The sequence below is a fragment of the Notothenia rossii genome (assembly GCF_949606895.1).
Source record: "Notothenia rossii genome assembly, chromosome: 1".
Lineage (NCBI taxonomy): Eukaryota > Metazoa > Chordata > Actinopteri > Perciformes > Nototheniidae > Notothenia > Notothenia rossii.
The window spans coordinates 31,325,589-31,344,034 of record NC_136912.1 but is presented as its reverse complement, the minus strand read 5'-3'; the positions used below and the strand labels follow the sequence as shown (position 1 = coordinate 31,344,034).

Sequence of the window (18,446 nt, the reverse complement as noted above, 5' to 3'; positions counted from 1 at the left end):
ACGGTAATAACATCCATTTTGCATGGGCACTTCCTTCTAAAGGAAATTTAAGTTGTTGGCAGGTTTCTTTTCTGTCTCTATATTCATTTTTCTTTACTATCTTTTTACCACCACATGGGAACTACAGCAGATACAGCATGGACTCTTGGACATACACTGCATGTCCTAATAAGAATGGCAATTACATTTTAACCTTAGGGGGTTTAATTATTTTTGTCACATCACAAAGTGTCCACATGGGATTTACTTAACCCACTCAGAAGCAGTGGACTTTTACCTTTATGAGCTCAGCGCTTCCTGGTACCCAGACAGTGCTTGGTTTTATCTCACGGACGGTGGTGCTCAGGCTGATTCACTCCTCACGCTTGGTCAACACGGACAGCAGAAAAACTAGAAGACATTTATTTCTGCAACCCTCCAGCATTTTGTTCGGACTTTTCGATTGTATTATTTTCCAACATCACCACAACAAGGTAAGCAGTGAGAAAAAGTAGTTTATCAAGATTTTATTTAATTATCTGGACAGCATAGTATAATCTATGATAAACTACTTTAACTCCTACACTATTTGTAGTCCTGCTAGATGAGATTTTTTCTTTCCTATTTCCATTATTGATGTATCACACTGCAGTTTTAATTCAGATCTTCCTAGTCTGCCGTCCTTCAGTGGCTGTAGAACCATATACTTTCCATGTGATGGAAACCAAACCTAATGTTTGAATTAATGATGACCCGATGATGATGGGACCAGGGGATTAAATAACACATCCTCCCCCCCCCCCCGACAATGTAGCTGTCACTCTGTGCACAGAAAGGCACTTGGTGTTATGCTACTTGTTTACTGTGAAGCTGGCATAGGAAGCTTCAATACAACACTCAATGAAGGACTATTCTCTTATCTTCCTCATGATAACTTTGCACACTATCATAGTCATCTTAAGATCAAGTTTTTAAAATGCACTAGGGACGGGACTGAACAAACATCAACATATCAATAGAGCGACTGCTTCAGGGTGAGCTAAAGTATCGCTGTTGTCTTCACAGAAGAGCGAAAGGATCAATTTGAAGGATCTCATGACAAGTTACAGTAATGGAGGATTATTCAACCCTGCCTACCATGACAGCGAGACTCTGGAAATTGATAGAAGGTTTGTTGCAATATGATAAAATGTGTCTTCAAATTTGCATCAGTGAACTATTTATTCTGAAAAATGTGTTTTACTCTTTTACATACCAAGCGTGTATTTCAGTGGGTGCTGTTTGCACTCAAAGGGCATGTCATGTACTATAAAAGAATGAACAGGATATCTTCAAGGATCAAGCAGCATATGTATATGTATATAACTCTCTTCTGTTAAACATTACGGTAAACTTTAAGAGACAAATACATTGGTGTGTTGGTCTCTACTCAGAAGCCTTATCCTGCACTTCCTTGTAGGATATTATATCACCTCCTTAAAAAACGCTCAATATTAAGCATATCTATGACACTGATTATAATCATCAGTTGAAATTCCAGTTCCTTCCTTGAACTGATAACCTCAGTGCTCTTAAGTGTTATAAACACAAACAGTGTGACGTCAATGTTTTTTCTTTATCGTCACACATTTGTTGTATAGGTCTTCCAGCAAAACCCCCCTCCACACTAACCCCTACGCCCGGGGTGAGGGTGCAGATGGACATTACTCCACTGGTCACATCAGCAGTGATGATGCTTTAAGGAGGGTGCCGCGGGGGGGTTGGCAGGAGGAGAGCTGGAGGGGGAGGGAAATCCTCCCCATGGGCCACATCTCAACACGCCCTAGGAGTCCTTCATGGCAGCATGACATCAGTGAGTGGCCAAGCTACATCTTTTGGACTATGGGACAATAGTAAAGCTGGGATAGGCAGTGTAAGGGAAACTTCTGCAGCAATGGAAAGTTAGGACTCAGAGAGACACGAGGAGAGTTGGAGCTTTGATGTCAAACACGGATCTTTAATACAAGCATTGGCCGGAGAAATTCACATCACAAGTCACACAGTCAAAGGTTCTGAATGCACTGGTGGGTTGCCATGTCAAATCTGACCAGCCTATCTCTCGATAGACCTTTTAACTAGTTTACAGAGAGTTAATGAGCATATTGGGGCGTTAAAACCTGGAGACACTGAATCACTTATCAGGCTCTGTGACCGAGAGTTGACCGGTCATAAAACTGGTAATGTCAACAATAGCTGAGACTTCCCATTCCTTAAGACAGATAACAGACTTAGGGTTGGTCGTAAACGTCAACACACAGAAAAGGTTAGACTCCTAGGAGTAAGACCAAATTAATCCCTAACAGGCCGTATGTTTTTTTTGGGTCGTTTGACAAAAATAAAATTATAACCTTGCAGCATATTGTAATTTCAGTGGTCTCAATGGAAACATAGATTTGCCTTGTTTTCAGGCCTTCACTAGTTTCTTCTCTCTGTTGATGAAAAAGGGTGTTTCTTTTGGCTGTTCAATAAATGCAGTTGCATGTGTGTGGCCCTTTAGATATTGATAGCATGATCCAACGGCACAAACCCTTTTAGCAACCTAAAAATGTACAGACTTATCCAAAAGAAAGTCTGACAATTTTCTCTTGCACTTCGAGATAGAGAGAAATATTGTTAAATGTTTAGCCTATTGCTAACCGTAGCAAAAGACTTAACTGCGGCTAGCACCCAGCAGCTTGTGGCTGCATTTCACATCTAGCTCACATTAGCTTACAGCTGCAATTAGCAGAAGGCTTAACAATTAGCAACATTTTCAGTCCAACATGAAAGAAGCTAGCTAAAACCTCTAAAAAATGATTATCATTTGAAAAGGCTCTGAAGGCCCACACATTTAAAACAAAACAGAAAGGTAGTTCTTATTTAATTGTGGCTTTATAACCCTATTCAAAATCATCTGAATGACGTACAGTTTACTGTATATATCTTTTTCTTGTTAATGGTAGGAATGGATGCAGAATACTGCAATATCAATAGAATTACAATACGCTGAGAGCTTTCTTTGGAAATGTTGCCTCTTGACGTCAAGAAAAGTCTGCCTATCCCAGCATCAATTTATGACGTAAACACATTCTTTTTTGTGCATGACGACTACGGCTATGTCATTTGTCGTTTTGTTTCTATGTGCCTCTTTGTGTTGCTCAGTGACAAGTTTGTTGAAACTTCTACTTAACCTGCTCTCTTTTATTCAGATCACAGTACCTTCCAAATCCCACCTGACTCTCAGTATGATCAATTACTTTCCATCCGCCTTCCTTCCACAACATCAGGTAATGGTTAAACTAAATGTACTCCTTAGACAATAGTTTCTTTTCACAGTTTTGTTGCGCTCTGTTGCCATGGTTTTGCTAAACACACAGTAAAAGTGGTAAAGTGCATTACAAGACGATACTTTTTAATAAATGTGACATTCATGTTGACCTGTTGACTTTGATTATCAATCAAGTTAGCTAAGTACTGGATAATCATTAATGAAAGGTCTGCAAAACAGAACAGTGACAAGGAAGTTTGCAAAGAAAATGAAACAGAGGGAAAGGGGTTGTGGGGAAAATATCGTCTTAATCTGAAGGACACAATATAAATGTTTTGGAAACGTCTGTTTAGAAAGTGAATATTTGGGTATGTGTGACCCATGTTAATCACGCTGTACTGTAACTAAATCCCTTTAGAATGAATCTTCAGTTTAAGGCAGCCTAATTCTGCCATTGTGATAAAAACAAAAGGTCCTGTGACTCATTCTAACGAAACCTTCTCACAATTTAATGTCATAATATCTTGAAATAACAAGAAACATATTTTGATTAGTATGTTAGCAATGGAACTGAGAGCATTCTAGCAAGCTAACGTTTAGCTCAACGCATAAAGTGTGACTCACAGAGTGAAATTATACTATAATTTAAATGTAAAAGACTTAACGTTAACATATTACCTGTGAATAACACTAGTCTCTTGAAATACACAGTTGGCTCAGTAGTCAGTCTGCGGTGCCAACAGTAGGCTATGATAGGTTTAATCAGGAGTAAAGATAAAGTCAGTAGTATAGCACCAGAAAAGCTCACATTGCTATCAGTTGTACTTTGGCGGTGCACTAACTGAAGGTAATAAGTTCAACGTTTGTGTGCTGTAATTAATCAGGAAAAAAATAAAGAGACAAAGTAAATCTCAGTCAAGCTGCGGTGGTAGGGTAAATGTTTGCATGTGTGAGCAGCTGCAGGTTTTACATTTAAAAATGCAGACCCTGATAACTGTCATGCTGCTCCTGTTTTTCCCATATGTCCCGGGCAACACAAGTTTGCCTGTAGATCTCAAGTTTATTTTGGCAATCACAGCCGAACAACATAACTCAATGGGCATCATTCACTAATAAGTATGTTCTTAATTAAGTCTGTATGTCAGATTTATGACATCTTCCTTAACCAAAGATGTGTTTATGCCTGTGTTCTTATTATGATGGATCCCATCGGCCTCTTACAGTGAAGCGTTTGTAATGTAATGTTTATTTATTTGAAAGGTCCATAATGATTTGTTAAATAACGAAAATAATTATCAAAAAATATAATAAATGCTAAAGAAATATGATAATTTGAACTGAATATTTCAAAAAACAGAAAAAACTATTATAATATATAAAACAGACAAATAAATCGCAATAAGGAATTTTCTTTTAGAACGATTGGTTGATGAGGCACATTATTGTCTTCATGTTTGCGTTCCTCCAGGTAACATGACGATGAGAAGGAGGGGAATATCAATGAGACGGATGAGCATGTTTCCTAACGGTGATCCTAACCACGTAGCCTTCACAGAGGAAGCCATAAGGAACGAGATGGAGAATGGTAAGAGCTTTTGAATGTGGAGAAGAGTGACATCTAATCTACATTCATACAACTTTTACATAGAAAATGTTTGTCATCATGTGTGTGACAGAGGAACAGAACCTGGTAAAAGAGCTTGTTGCCCTATCAACACGAGACAGAATTTGGGCGATTCGGGACCTTCCAATGAGCTTTGATGAGAAGAAACAAATAAGGTGGGTTTTTCACTGAGAAGAAGATGTTAATTAGCTTCCTTGTTAGACTATTTCTAGGCACAAAGCACAACCTTTACACCCTGCTGGGAACCATAAATATGGAACGCAAAGCCAAGATACAGTGTTGCAATATTGATCACTCGAGGAAAAGTGACAGAATTACACACTGCTCTTGTTTCAGGGCACACTACACAAGAAACTATTGAAATGACAGAAAGTCCAAAGGTTTTTTCGCCACACTACAACATTATATCATTCTGGCAGATCGTCTAGCTCATCAGGAAATATAGATTTTCAAGACACTAATGTCATTATTGTAACAAATTAACTAGATTTATGATACTTCGTAATCCGCTTATCAATAATAAATAAAATGTGTGATAAATAATGAGTACAAATGTAAAGTATGATAATACCTTTCTGGTCAAGATTATGGATTGATTATGTTGACAAAAATAATAATAAGAAAAATATCACCAAAAACGTGTAAAATGTTCATGCTACAGGAGAGAACTATGATATAAGGATCAGATTATTACAAATAAAACATCACACTAAATGTACAGACTTTAAAATGTTGTTATCTAGCTGATGATTAACCTGCACTGCTACAAAGCCCTAAATCATGTTTCGTTTTTATTACTTTAAGAAATGTTTTAATAAAGTTGTATAGAGTAGGTTAAAAAAATTACTCCTACTTCTAACTATATTCTACATTTCTTCAACAGGAGCCAAGTGCTCGCATTCAAGTCTGCCAAGAAATCTCGCCAGTTCACATGTTTTACAGACTGCTCTGAGAACATGTCACTGGTAAGTAAACGACATGCTGCAACGCCTTACTTAAACAATTAAACCATCTGATTCATCACCTATGTGTTTATTCTACACAGTCTTTCCGCAGGTGCGGATATGGTATAAAATCGGCCAGGCAGACCCTGGAGCTGTGGCAGGGCATCATGAAAGAGATCGGTGGCACGTTTGGCACCAGCGTGCTCTCCTACTTCGTGTTCCTCAAGTGGCTGCTCATGTTCAACATTTTCTCCTTCCTGGTGAACTTTGGCTTTATCACCATCCCGCAGCTTGTTTACAGCCCCTGGCCCAACATATCTCCGAATGTGAGCTTCAGAGGACTTGAGATACTGACTGGAGCAGTAAGTGGAGGCTCCCACCACAACACATACCTGTAAAGCCACATCTATCCAAATGGTCCAAAAAACGTTTCAATATTTTTTTACTAAATCAAAAAATTGTATGTTCACATGAAATTATTATGTGTAAGGTTACATATGACCCCACAGTGATATATAACCCCACAGCTTAATCAAACCCCATAGTGTTGTTTAAATATGCAAACATGCAAACAACAAAGTATCTTATTTATTATGTGCTAGTTTGCATGAATTCCCGGAACAGATATCTGAAAGATGAGAGACAGGTTCAAAGGTGTAGTTTCCTTATGTGGACATATTAGAATTAAAGGTTTTTACAGAGGTTACTTTGGATATCTCTTTGTCTTAAACCTCTTAAGCCCCAAGCCTGTTTTTCAGGTTTCAGGCTCGAAAATGACATTCCCAGAACAAATGACCATATCTTCCCTTCTAAAAGGGTTAAATTAATAATCTTTTTTCTCAAAGTAATGATAAACCTGTGAGTTGGATGTAGAAAGTCAGAATCAATATAGATGTTTTTTATTTTAAAGAAAATTCAGATTGAACATGGTAAAAAACTGTAAATTATTTTGTACTTATAGTGAAACTAACCTTGGATGATGGGTTAGTAGACTAAAAGCTTTAGGAATCCAACGTACAACATATAATAAGTACCTTGTATCAAGATTGATGTAAAAAAAGTTATATTTTACCTTTTTAGACAGATTTAGCCAAAAAGACCTCTTCTGGGGCCATTTGGGTGGATTTTCCTCATCTCTGGCCCCCCTTCTTCGATTTTGACATGTGACATCTCTTTCTGACCGTTAGAGCCAATAGAATCGAAGAGAAATCGTCACGCACACACTCATGTTAAAAAAAAAGGTGGCATCTTTGCGCATTCAATCTTGCTACAGAGCTTAGGATCTCCCTGCTCTGATATTTGAAAACGGAATTGCAGTTTTATTGCTTATAGATTATTATCAGAACATTTCAAAGGGGACACAGTCACATTGGATATTAACCTATGGATTAACTAAAGCATCGTTTTTATCGTTTTAATGCCATTGAAGACCAGTTTTGACCAGACAAAACCAAGGTAAGCCATGTTAGCGTTTTAGGCTACCTGGCGCCACATGTTTTGATGTACGTTTTTGTTGGTAACGTCGCGAGTTTGTATCTTTCAGTGTTGAGGTGAGCATCGTTAGATTCTGTGTCTTTACGATCATAAACGATGTGTTGGATGTGCAGCTAGGATAAGTAATAAGGGAGCTAGGAGTGATTTTCGGTGCAGTAATAGGTTAGCCTTTAGTTCGCTCGGGGCTAATTCAGAGGGTCAGTGTTAGCATTGTTTTTGAGTTTTTTCCCGTTATATGGATATCAAATATTCATAGTTTATTAAATATTAAGGTTCCTTATACGTTGTTTCCTGCAAATTACGCGATTTCGGCCCCGGAATCGGGTCCGTGGGGCTTAAGAGGTCCATAAATCAGAAAATAGTGTCAATGGTTATAAAAAATAAATAAAACGAAAATGTGCCATGTTTTTAGGAATAAAATGTTACACAAAACCGATATCTTTATATTTAAAGATAAATATATATATATAAATATATATGTAAAATGACACGTATTAGACACTACAGGTTAATAGGCTATGAAGAACAACTAATCCAGGTTTCAATTAACTTCCATAGTTGGTTACTTACATTTGGACAATTATCTTTGTATAAAATATTCTTTAAACGCTAAATATTGGTACATTTAAGAGACATTCACAGACAAGTAGTTAAATACACACCGTAAAATGACCAGTGTGGAAAAAACTATGTTTTTGACATTGTCTGGCCTTATGTGAAGATGCTCAATAAATATGTATTTTTCCCAATGCAATATAAATGTGTTTTGGTTTCTCCAGGGTTACTTCAACAACACTGTCATGTACTACGGGGGCTACAGCAATGAAACCAAGGTGCATCTAGCGGAGTACAACATGCAGTTGGCTTATTTCTTCACCATTGCAGTCTACATGGTTCTGTGTGGAATTGCACTTATCTTCAGGTCAGTCCAATTGTCCATAAAACTATATAATGTAGAGAACATTTTACATTTCCTTAAATTACATTAAATTACATGAAGTAGTTTCAAATGTACGTTGCCTATTTTCGTCACGCAGCATGGCCAGCTCATTCAAGACAAACTATGTGCTAGCTGACCCTGCTTCAAACAGTGCATGGCAGCTTCTGTGCAGCTGGGACTTTAATATTACCAACGATAAGGCAGTGAGACAGCGCAAAAACAATCTACGAGTGCAACTCAAGGTGACTATTACTGTGTTAAAATATATCAAATAGGAGCAGCTCTCAATGCAATGTTGAATATATTAAAGGTGACCTATCATGAAAAATGCACTTTTGTACGTCTTTTATACATGAATATGTGTCCCCGGTGTTCCAGGGAGCTCACCAAGTGTCAGAAAACACAACCCTCTCTATTTTCCTCCATACCCAAATCTCTAAAAAAGGGGCTGCAACGGATCTGATAAAGACTGATCCAGATTTGAACACTTCTGTACAGTCACAGAAGTGGCGCTACGGCTATTGGGCCAACTCCACCAATCAGGAGGAGACAGCCACGGACATTGCCGTTCGAAAGCGCTGGAGACGCTGTAGTACATATGCCAGGCCTGTAGATGGTGCTGTTCTCACAGAATCAGCCCATGAAAAGACAGTGTTAAATTGAGGAATGGCTAAAATGCATGATCTGTTTGGTATTTTGAAAAATAAAAAGTATAAATATGCCTTATATAGGTATGGTCCTACACTATTGTATTCAAATATAGCATGATAGGTCCACTTTAACAAATGTATTGCCAATCTAAGCTTTTAAAGATTTTTTCACAATAAGCATTCAACAAACTTCAGACCATTAGTTATCTCAAAGGTTAATTACTGTTTTAAAACACAACATGCACCTCGTAATTTTTTCAGGAGTCCATGTCAGAGAAGGCCCAGAGGGAGTGCCTTACCCTCTCTGAAAGTCTGAAGCACTTTGGGGTTTATCTGGGTGCCTGGCTGCTCTCCACTAGCCTGGCTGTCGGCACTGGAGCTAGCATCTATTATCTCTGCCAATTCGAACAGCAGGTACACAAAACTAAACTGAAACTAAGTTTTATTGTTAAATTGGATTAAGTATTCTTTGTTTGATTTAGACTACATAGAGGTTTCATCGTCTGTACGAGTCTTATTGTTCCATTAAACCAGTATTAACAGAAAAATATTTTTACTGATCCCTTTGTCTCCATGCTCTGAGAAAAAATGCGTATCATCGTACTTTATGGCATGGTAATTTAAATTCAGTATCAGCATGCGTCATAAGATTGCAAATTACTTACAGTTATATGCCGAGTTATTTACTGGCAGTGCAGGGTTTGATTCATTTCTTTGCACACAGTGTTGTCCGTCTAGCACTATGTTGAGCTGACCTAACCCCTTATCTATCTGTTATCTTTATAGCGGGCAACAGATTCTGCCAACTGGTCTCTGCTGCAGGAGGCAGAAACTCTGCTGGTTCCCTTTGTGGTGTCTCTGATGAACCTGGTCGTCCCGCTCTTCTACTCCCTCTTCAACAAGTTTGAGCACTACTCCAGCCAGCGCAAACAGATCTACGCACTGGTAGTCAGGTCAGACAGCAGAGACAAATGAATTTAAAGTGCATAAAATTGAGAATTTTAAGTAGTAGTAGAAATAATTGTTGCGGAATACACTTTTTTGCTTTCTTGCCCAGAATTAGACTTGAAGAATGATACCACTCTTGACATATTTATCCGTTCAATGCAAAGATGGAGTCAGCAGTTGATTAGCTTAGCTTAGCATAAAGAATATATAGGGGGAGAACCAAAGCTTGTTGTTTTTTTTTCAGTCCTTATGCTTAGCTTAGCTAATATAAGCTAAAATAAGCTTACTGGCCGCTGACTCTGCAGCTTCATATTTACCGTATGCATGGGGCAGTTGTATCAATCTTTCTCTGAAAGAAAGAACATTAGCATAATTCCCAAAATGTTCAAGCATCAATCTTGAATAAAATATTTGTTTCTCTTTTCCCACTTACAGAAATGTGTTACTCAAGATGTCCATTCTGGCTGTCTTGTGTTATAACTGGATGAATGTGGTGGCTGTAAAGTTTTCGGTATGTTTGACAGGGTTCAACCCAAAATTGTGTTGTACCAGTTTCCATCGCTAAAGACAGTCATTCATGAACCTAATGTTTTTCCACAGTGTTGGGAGTCCATGGTAGGACAGGCTTTGTACCGACTGGTCATTGTTGATTTCCTTTTTCTAATGTTGGGATCCTTCTTTGGAGAGTTTCTTAGCAAGTGAGTGGCTTTCGGTTTGTTTGTCTTCTTCACAATCAAATAAATGGGGTTGGTTAACCTCACATGTAAATCATATGTCTAATTTCTCCTCAACAGTGTGATTGGGACCAGATTACTCCCACGTCTGGGGGTTCCAGAGTTTGACGTAGCCAGAAATGTCCTTGAACTGATCTACGCACAGACTCTGGCCTGGTAAGAGCAATACATTCAACACTTACCAACTACCAGAGTCGGGACCAAGTCATAGTTTTGCATTTCAAGTCAAGCCTTCAAGTCTTTGCACTGAAGTCCTGAGTCCTAAACTTTGAGTTTTGAGACACAATTTGTACTTTCCCAGTTGTGCTTTATTAAGAGAGTAAATAATATATGAAATATACAAAGTTTGTGAATGCATTTAAAATGTGTATTTATTTGCTCAAACTAAATTAAAGGTGGGGCAGGTAATTTTGGAGAAACCAGCTCGAGTGCGCTAGAATTTGAAAATACACAGCCGGAAGAAATCTGCTATTTCCTTACAGAGCCCCTCCTCCAACACACACGAAAGCGCACATGACCAATGAGGGCACGAGATAAGTTTGGGCACAGATGGAAGGCTGACAGGGAGGTAGGCCATCCAGTTATTTTAGCCGGGCCGGCTCAGATGATTGGTCGTGCTTTTTACAGTACTATGGCTTCCGCAGATGAAATTTTTGTATGGACTTTTTGTCAAAGCACTTAAGATATTCATTGCTATCGGGATGTTAAGAGCATTCCGTGGAATATAACAAAAAGTGTATCTCGAGCCGGTTTCTCAAACTCACCTACCCCACCTTTAATAGTATTCTAGAGTAAAAAGTCAAAAATTAAGCCAAATGTTGGTGTTGAAATCAAAGTCAAGTTACAAGTCTTGATTTTTGTCGAGTCGATATTGAAGTCTAATTTTTGATTCACAAAGTCCATATCTCTGCTTACCACAGGACCTAACAACTCAATGAATTTAAAATCAAGATTTGTGTTTTTCTCCTGGTGTCAATGCTCATTTACTATACATAGTTAGCTAACTGTGAATTTTTCCCCCCATAGGATTGGTATTTACTTTTCTCCTCTGCTGCCTGCCATCCAGATCCTCAAATTTTTCATTTTGTTTTACTTAAAGAAGGTAAATGACACTTAATTAATAGCCTTGGTGATTGTAAACTGAACTGCTATGATGACAAACAGCCACAGGGAGATACAAGGCCACCGCTGCCCTAGTTGCTCTTTTTAATGTTTTGCGCTCAGGTTACGCTATTTGTGCAGCTGGTTCAATATTTGATTCAAATCCTTTCATCACACTGACAGCATGCTTTATTCTGTGTTTTGGAAAGGACTTAGGTATTGGGATATGTGAAGTAAACAAGTTGGTTGCAATGTTCCAGGCAAGATCAATCAATGTCAGAGTAATTTAATCCAGAACGATTGGTAATTTGACTCAGGATGGATCTGGTGTTCTTGAATGTTTCATGAACATGCTGAATGACCCTTGAAGCAATACTATTCAAAGCTCTGATGAGTTCTTCATGTTCTCTATTATGGAGTGAAACAGATACGATGTGCAGGCTGGTTTCGTAAACTTAGAAAACATCATTATGGTAGTGCAATAATAATGAGGGAAAAAGTGTTTTTGTGTGCCATGTATTTGTTCATGTGTATGAGTGTTTTGTTACCACTTCCCCAGGTCAGCCTGACCCAGAACTGCCAACCTCCGAGGCGGTCAGGCAGAGCCGCTCAGATGCAAACCATCTTCATCGCCCTGCTCTTCTTCCCTTTCTTCGTGGGAGCTGTCTCTATGGTTGCGTTCACCGCCTGGAGGTAAGAGGACATGACCTACAGCCTGGAGTCAAAGAATATCATTGTACAACAACAAAATGATAACAAAACTATAACATAGCCTTGGTACACAAACCCCCCTAAAAGGGTTGATTGGTTTTGTCTATCTTGTCTTGCTCTGTAGTCTGACCCCCTCAGAGCATTGTGGTCCTTTCCGGGGACTCAACAGCACCTTCAATGTGGTCGAAGTTTGGATGGTATATCTAGAGGAGACCTCTAGTTCTCAATGGGTGGTTTGGATCTACCAAAATGTCATCAGGAGTGAAATCTTCTACTTTCTTATCTCACTCATCATCATGTAAGTTGATTGTGCAGGTGCCATGTTGCGTATGTGGTGTGTGTCACATTAATTGAGATGATGCATAAAATATAAATTAAAAAACAAGAGAGAAAAAATAATCATGTCCTTAAAGGGGTCCTATAATACCAGGTTCATTTGTATTTTGTGCTTCTGCTCTCTACTGTGACATGTCTCCATGCTTTAATGTTAAAAAACATCTTAATTTTTTTCATACTGCCTGTGCTGCAGCACCTCTTTTCCCCCTCTGTCTGAAAACAGAGCCCAGTCTGCTTTGTCTCTGATTGGTTGGCTGGCCGGCTCTGTTGTGATTGGTCCACCACTTAGAGATGTCACTCCCCTTAGCCTATCATATACAATAGAGGTTTCTCAATACTCAAATTTCCCCTCCTCGACTCCTATCCTCGACTCCTCTCCTCGAGACTTGGTGCCGCCCACAGGAGATGCGAGCGGAGGACTGAGGAGGGGAACCGAGGAGAGAGGAGTGGAAGTAGCAGGCGGTTAGAGAAATGAGAACTCCTCTCCTCTGAGCGGTCATTTTAAAGAGACGTCCATTGTGACAGATGTGTTCATGGCCACTTATATATATTTACTTTGATTCATTCACAGTGCGGTATAATGAGACAATAACAGGCTACAGATGCGGACATATACACACACACATATATTTATATAAATATATACAATTTCAGAATCAAACAAGTGAGAGCACTCTCATACACAATCAGAGACTGGATATACCCCCCCCCCCCCTCTCTCTGGTCGCTGAAATGGGGAATTGAAATTACGGGACAAAAGTTGTACAAGTATTGAAAGTAAGCATCGGACACCAAACCAACGGAGACCAGTCTGTCCGCCGCATCTACGCACTGTACAACACACATCTGCACACTGTACCACACACACACCTACAGTACACACTGTACCACACACGCCTACAGCTCCTAAAGCATAATCAGGCTACAGCCGTTGTGTATTTTATTATGTGAAGCACTAAATGGTCTTAGAAAAATATCGACTCTTTGTTTGTAGATATCTACTAAACTAAAGCAAATAAAGAGAGTAGGCCTGTTATACTGAGTGATATATATTTTACACACTGCTCTGCTTTCTGCACGGACCTCACAGCTGTTCTCACTGTAAACATCGCGTTGCGATGAAAGCAGTTACTAAAATAATATCCAAGGGATGCATGCAGAGCTGTCATTGGCTGAGATAAGTCCGGCCGTGGGTCACGCCTCCACCGTTCCCGGAAATATATCCGTGGAGGAGCCGTGGAGGATGCATCACGGCCCGTCAACACTATGGCCCCGTCTCAGGTCGGTTAAATTAAGTCCTTGCTTCCCTCACTTGCGTCCTTTCTCTGTGTTTAGTCCCTCCCTCCAGGGAAGCATGGAGGGACGCAAGGAAACCAAGAGAAGCAGGGAAATGAGTTTTAAGAGCAATGGGACGTCCTTTCCTCCTGAGCGTCACGTGAAGCGACGTCCGTTTGTGATGACGCCGCACAGCTGTTCGTCTGACAGCAGCTCTGTCCCCGTTATTTTCACAAACACCCCTGCCACACATTTACTGACACAAACATTTGTATCATCTGTTGTAGACCCCAATAAATAAAATCAAATAAGAACTCATTCTCAAAAAAGATAAACGCCATTCTTAAAATGTATAAACGAACAATAGTTTGATTAATATTGATTAGAGTGCACAATAGAAATAAAATAATTGAGAGAAGATATATTATCTATCAAAACCCAGTTAGATTAACATTCATTGGATTGTACAATTTGTTTGTTTGTGTGGATATGTAGCACATTAACATTTTAATAGCACTTAAACGACTGACTGAATGGAAATTACAGTAAATGAAAATATAAAACGAAAAAGCGATCATGAAAATGTTTCCAATAAATGAATAAAATGATTTTTGACCACTTTGTTGTTCGGATATATCACATATTTTTGTAACTAAATGATTCATGAATTTAAACAAAACACAGTTTAAACTGAGGAGTGACTCTCGTGATTTTCATTTATTTTCTTCACTCCGCTGGGGTACTGCTCTCATGTCAAGAACAAGAAGCATGAGATTAGTGCATGCACTGCATCGTCCAATCAGTGAGCGATACACAGTAAGGGGGCGGGGCGAGTATCTGAGGATTTCATCGGAGGATGGACTGGTGGTTCCTCGATTATCGCTCCTCCATTATCGCTCCTCGCTCCTCAATCCTCGGTCCTCCAGCAGAAATAAGAGTCATGGGACGGTACTCAAGATGGGGCAGACAAATCAACTTCCGGTGAGAACGAGGACCGAGGAGCGAGGAAATGAAAATAGTCGACCTGAGACAGGGCCTACAGCTTCAAAAAAAGCTTGGAGCTGAGCGTGTCTGAAGCTTGGAGATTTTATTCGAGCACCGCGACCAACAACCAATCACATGAATGTCCCGCCCCCGGCATACAAAGCAAAAAACCCCGGGGATTTTATGCGAGCAATATATATATATATTAAACTCCCCAAACAGGCGAAAACCTATCAGTTTCACCCACTGTCTCTGCCACCTCCCTCCATGCCTGGTTCCTCCGGTTTGTATCCCGGTAAATAGTTCTGGTCGTAAAGAACCGGGTGATTTGCTACCGTAATTTCTCGTTTGGAATATGAGGAAATGAACTGCGGTCTGGCTCTCCCAGCTTGCACGCGGTTTGATTGGCTAGCGCTTGAACTGTCAGATTTGCATAAACGGGATTTGATTGGCTGACGCTGGCTACTCCGGCGTCTCCGGCTGCAGAAGTTGAAAATTGTTCAACTTCTGCAGCCGGAGACGGCGGAGACGGACCGCTATGCTACCCACAATTCAGTTCGACGAAAAGCGAGGCAACGTGACGTCACCCCATTCAAAGTGAATGGGCAGACGCGTTGGAAAACGTTTTTGAAGGTGTCGAAGCTGTAGTGTGGACGGTGGCGCGCTGAAATTCATTTCCTGGTCACTACCGGAGGACCGAGGAGTCGAGGAGGGGACATTTGAGGAATTTAAGAAACCTCTAATGTGTTGGAGCGCTATCCAACAGAAGCACAGTGTTACATAGTGATGTCATTATGATACTGAAATAAACAAAGTCCAATTACATTCACAACAACCTAGTTAACAGTCTCTACAGGAAAAAAAGCATAATAGGGCCTCCTTAATGAGTGAATAATCTTACCTCAAGGTCCATTTAGTAACTAACTTCGCTGTTTAGTAGTTGTAATTATTACCATTTTCACTCACTCTAATATCAAATGTGGCTGTAATTTTATATGTATCAATAGGACGTAAACCAAATCCATGTGCTTAATGTTTTGTTAATAGTAATCTTAATACACTTTCTTTGTAGAGTATAACCAGGGTGCTACATTTAGCAACTGCATCATACCAGTCACCATTCTGCGGTTGACTTATTTGACTATTTAAACATAGACTGTTACAGACTGGAACAGTGTTTGTATAATGTCATGTCATATTATCATGCTTTCAGAGTCATCATATACATCTTCTGGCAAGTCACTCGGGGCCGAAGGCTCCTTATTCGTGTACTGAGACAACAGATTGTTAATGTGAGTGTTCACTTTTTTGGTACCGATTCCTTCATTTATTGCTTGGCTGTACTTAATTCATCTCTTAACTCTGTCTTGTTCTCAAATCAGGAAGGGAAAGACAAGTCCTTCTTGTTAGAGAGACTCCAAAATATCCAAAAATCTCACCCTGATAAAAGATCAAAACAGAAGAATCCAAAAAAGGTGTGTTGTAAGGATTCTTTGATGCCAAATTCTCACCTTTGAGCCTGAGATTTGCTATTAATTTCTCTGCATATTTTTTCACATCTTTCAGCACTCCAAACGGAGGCCAGATGACCACTCCTCAGGCGGTCAGTCCACCTCAAACGCCATGGTTCAGGCATTACTAGCTCGCCAGCAGCTCGAGAAGGAGGAAGAGGAGAGACTCAGCACTGGCGGAGTTCCAGTTCCCTCCGACATCTCCTCCTCCTCCAGTGCTCTCATTCAGGCCATGCAGGCCCGGCAGAGGGCCGAGGGTCAAGAAAGGGACGAACACTTCAGCACAGGTTATTACGAAAGCCCCACTAACACATCCAGCGCTGTCAGACAGGCGTTGCAAGCCAGAGCGCAAGTGGAAGGAACTGATGCTGCAAGTGATCCAACTTCTTCTGTGTCAAGTGTTATGATGCAAGTCATGCAAGCCAGGCAGAGGGCAGAGGAAGAGGATAGGCCTCACTGGGTTCCGGCATCCCCACGAAACCCAGCACCCGCAGGCTCCAGCGCGCTCATTCAGGCCATGTTGGCCCGGCAGCAGGCCCAGAATGAGTATGATGATGGCTACTAAAAAAAGGGCCTTTATTTTACCATGGATAAGTGGGACCGAATTGAAGAGATGACTAAAAACACACTTTTGATCTGTGTTATCACCCATGGATGAATAGCCTTGGTTGTATATCTATAAATTAGGTGATTTCTCAAGGACAAGTATAGGTACTGTAGCAGGGCTAGAAGATATCTTAGGCACACCTCTCTATGCACTTTTATTGTACAAATATATCTTAATAGTATGTTTCTATGACAGTATATATACGCCTTGTAATATAAATAAACACTATAACATGTACAGTATAGGCCTGATATTGTGCCGTTTTGTGATAAGATTTATATCATACACTCCAGTTGTCAATACTTTACTATATGGAGACCATTGAGACCAGATACAAATAAAAAATAAAAAATGTGTCATATTTGTTTGTAATACATGTGTTAGTTTAAGCCAAAATAAGCAAGTAAGCATGCAAAAATACAGTCACTACCATATACAGTTAAATCAATGTAGTTTTTTATTTAAAACAACACTGCCCTCTGTAGGGATTCTGCATTGCCACAGATTACACATTACTCTTAATAATTCAAATTGTGTTTTTGGCCAGTCGATCAACATTTATTTTACCATGAAAATATTTGGTGAAATATAAAAACTTTTACTATCAACTTTTATTAAACCATATTTATATAATATCAATGACTAAAACCTGTATTTTGAGTGGAGGGGGGCTCCAGAATATTTGGCTAAAAAGCTCTATAAAAGAAACATTTCCAAAGCATTAAGTAATCATGTTACTCGGGTCAATACAGAAACATCAAATAAAATGTTAAAAGCCATTCTCTGTACAAAAATACTTCACACCTTTACTTTACAACGTAGGCTAGGCCTATTTACAATTTGTATATGTAGGCAGGTCCTTTGCAGTAAATATACTGCTTTATTTCAAAATCAATCAAAACTGGGTGTGACGTACGACCACAATTTATTTTAAAAACATTTACAAAAAGAAAGAGAACAACGTAATGCGTGATATCTATGCATTGTGTCGCCAATAAATCTACCGAAATTAGCATGCTAACTGACTAGCCCAGGCCTGTCCTGTTTATACCACATGTTCCTCAAGAGGTTATAGTGACTGCACTTATTAGAAGAGGAACAGAGGAGGAAGTAAAGCTGACCTGAGTGCTTGTCAATCAAGGTAAAAAACAAACGTACCAAGAACATTTCCAATTGTGTTGAAATGGGGCTGTTTTGTTGCCACTATGGTCTTGCTAAACTGAGCTACGTTAGCTATAACGTAAACTATAGGCAGAAACCTCATATGTGATGATTGTAGGTGTCTCTTGTAGAGTTACAGCTGTTAGGGCATATTTTCTGTA

General features: G+C 39.5%; 1 protein-coding gene across 2 annotated transcripts; it reads left to right on the top strand.

Moving 5' to 3' along the window:
* Positions 1-325: 325 nt before the first annotated feature.
* Positions 326-17,485, top strand: tmc5 (transmembrane channel like 5). 2 transcript variants are annotated; one of them, XM_079689952.1, is made up of 21 exons: positions 326-473; positions 1,045-1,148; positions 1,620-1,831; positions 3,207-3,284; positions 4,734-4,850; positions 4,942-5,044; positions 5,773-5,854; positions 5,935-6,195; positions 8,107-8,249; positions 8,365-8,509; positions 9,179-9,331; positions 9,704-9,870; positions 10,301-10,376; positions 10,466-10,563; positions 10,660-10,755; positions 11,626-11,701; positions 12,260-12,393; positions 12,536-12,709; positions 16,220-16,298; positions 16,389-16,481; positions 16,573-17,485. In XM_079689952.1, the coding sequence occupies exons 2-21, from the start codon at positions 1,075-1,077 to the stop codon at positions 17,080-17,082; spliced, it is 2,871 nt and encodes a 956-aa protein (XP_079546078.1). In that variant the 5' UTR covers positions 326-473; positions 1,045-1,074; the 3' UTR covers positions 17,083-17,485. The 2 variants fall into 2 exon arrangements, with proteins under 2 accessions (XP_079546078.1, XP_079546079.1); XM_079689953.1 differs by lacking the exon at positions 1,620-1,831.
* The last annotated feature ends 961 nt before the right edge of the window (positions 17,486-18,446 follow it).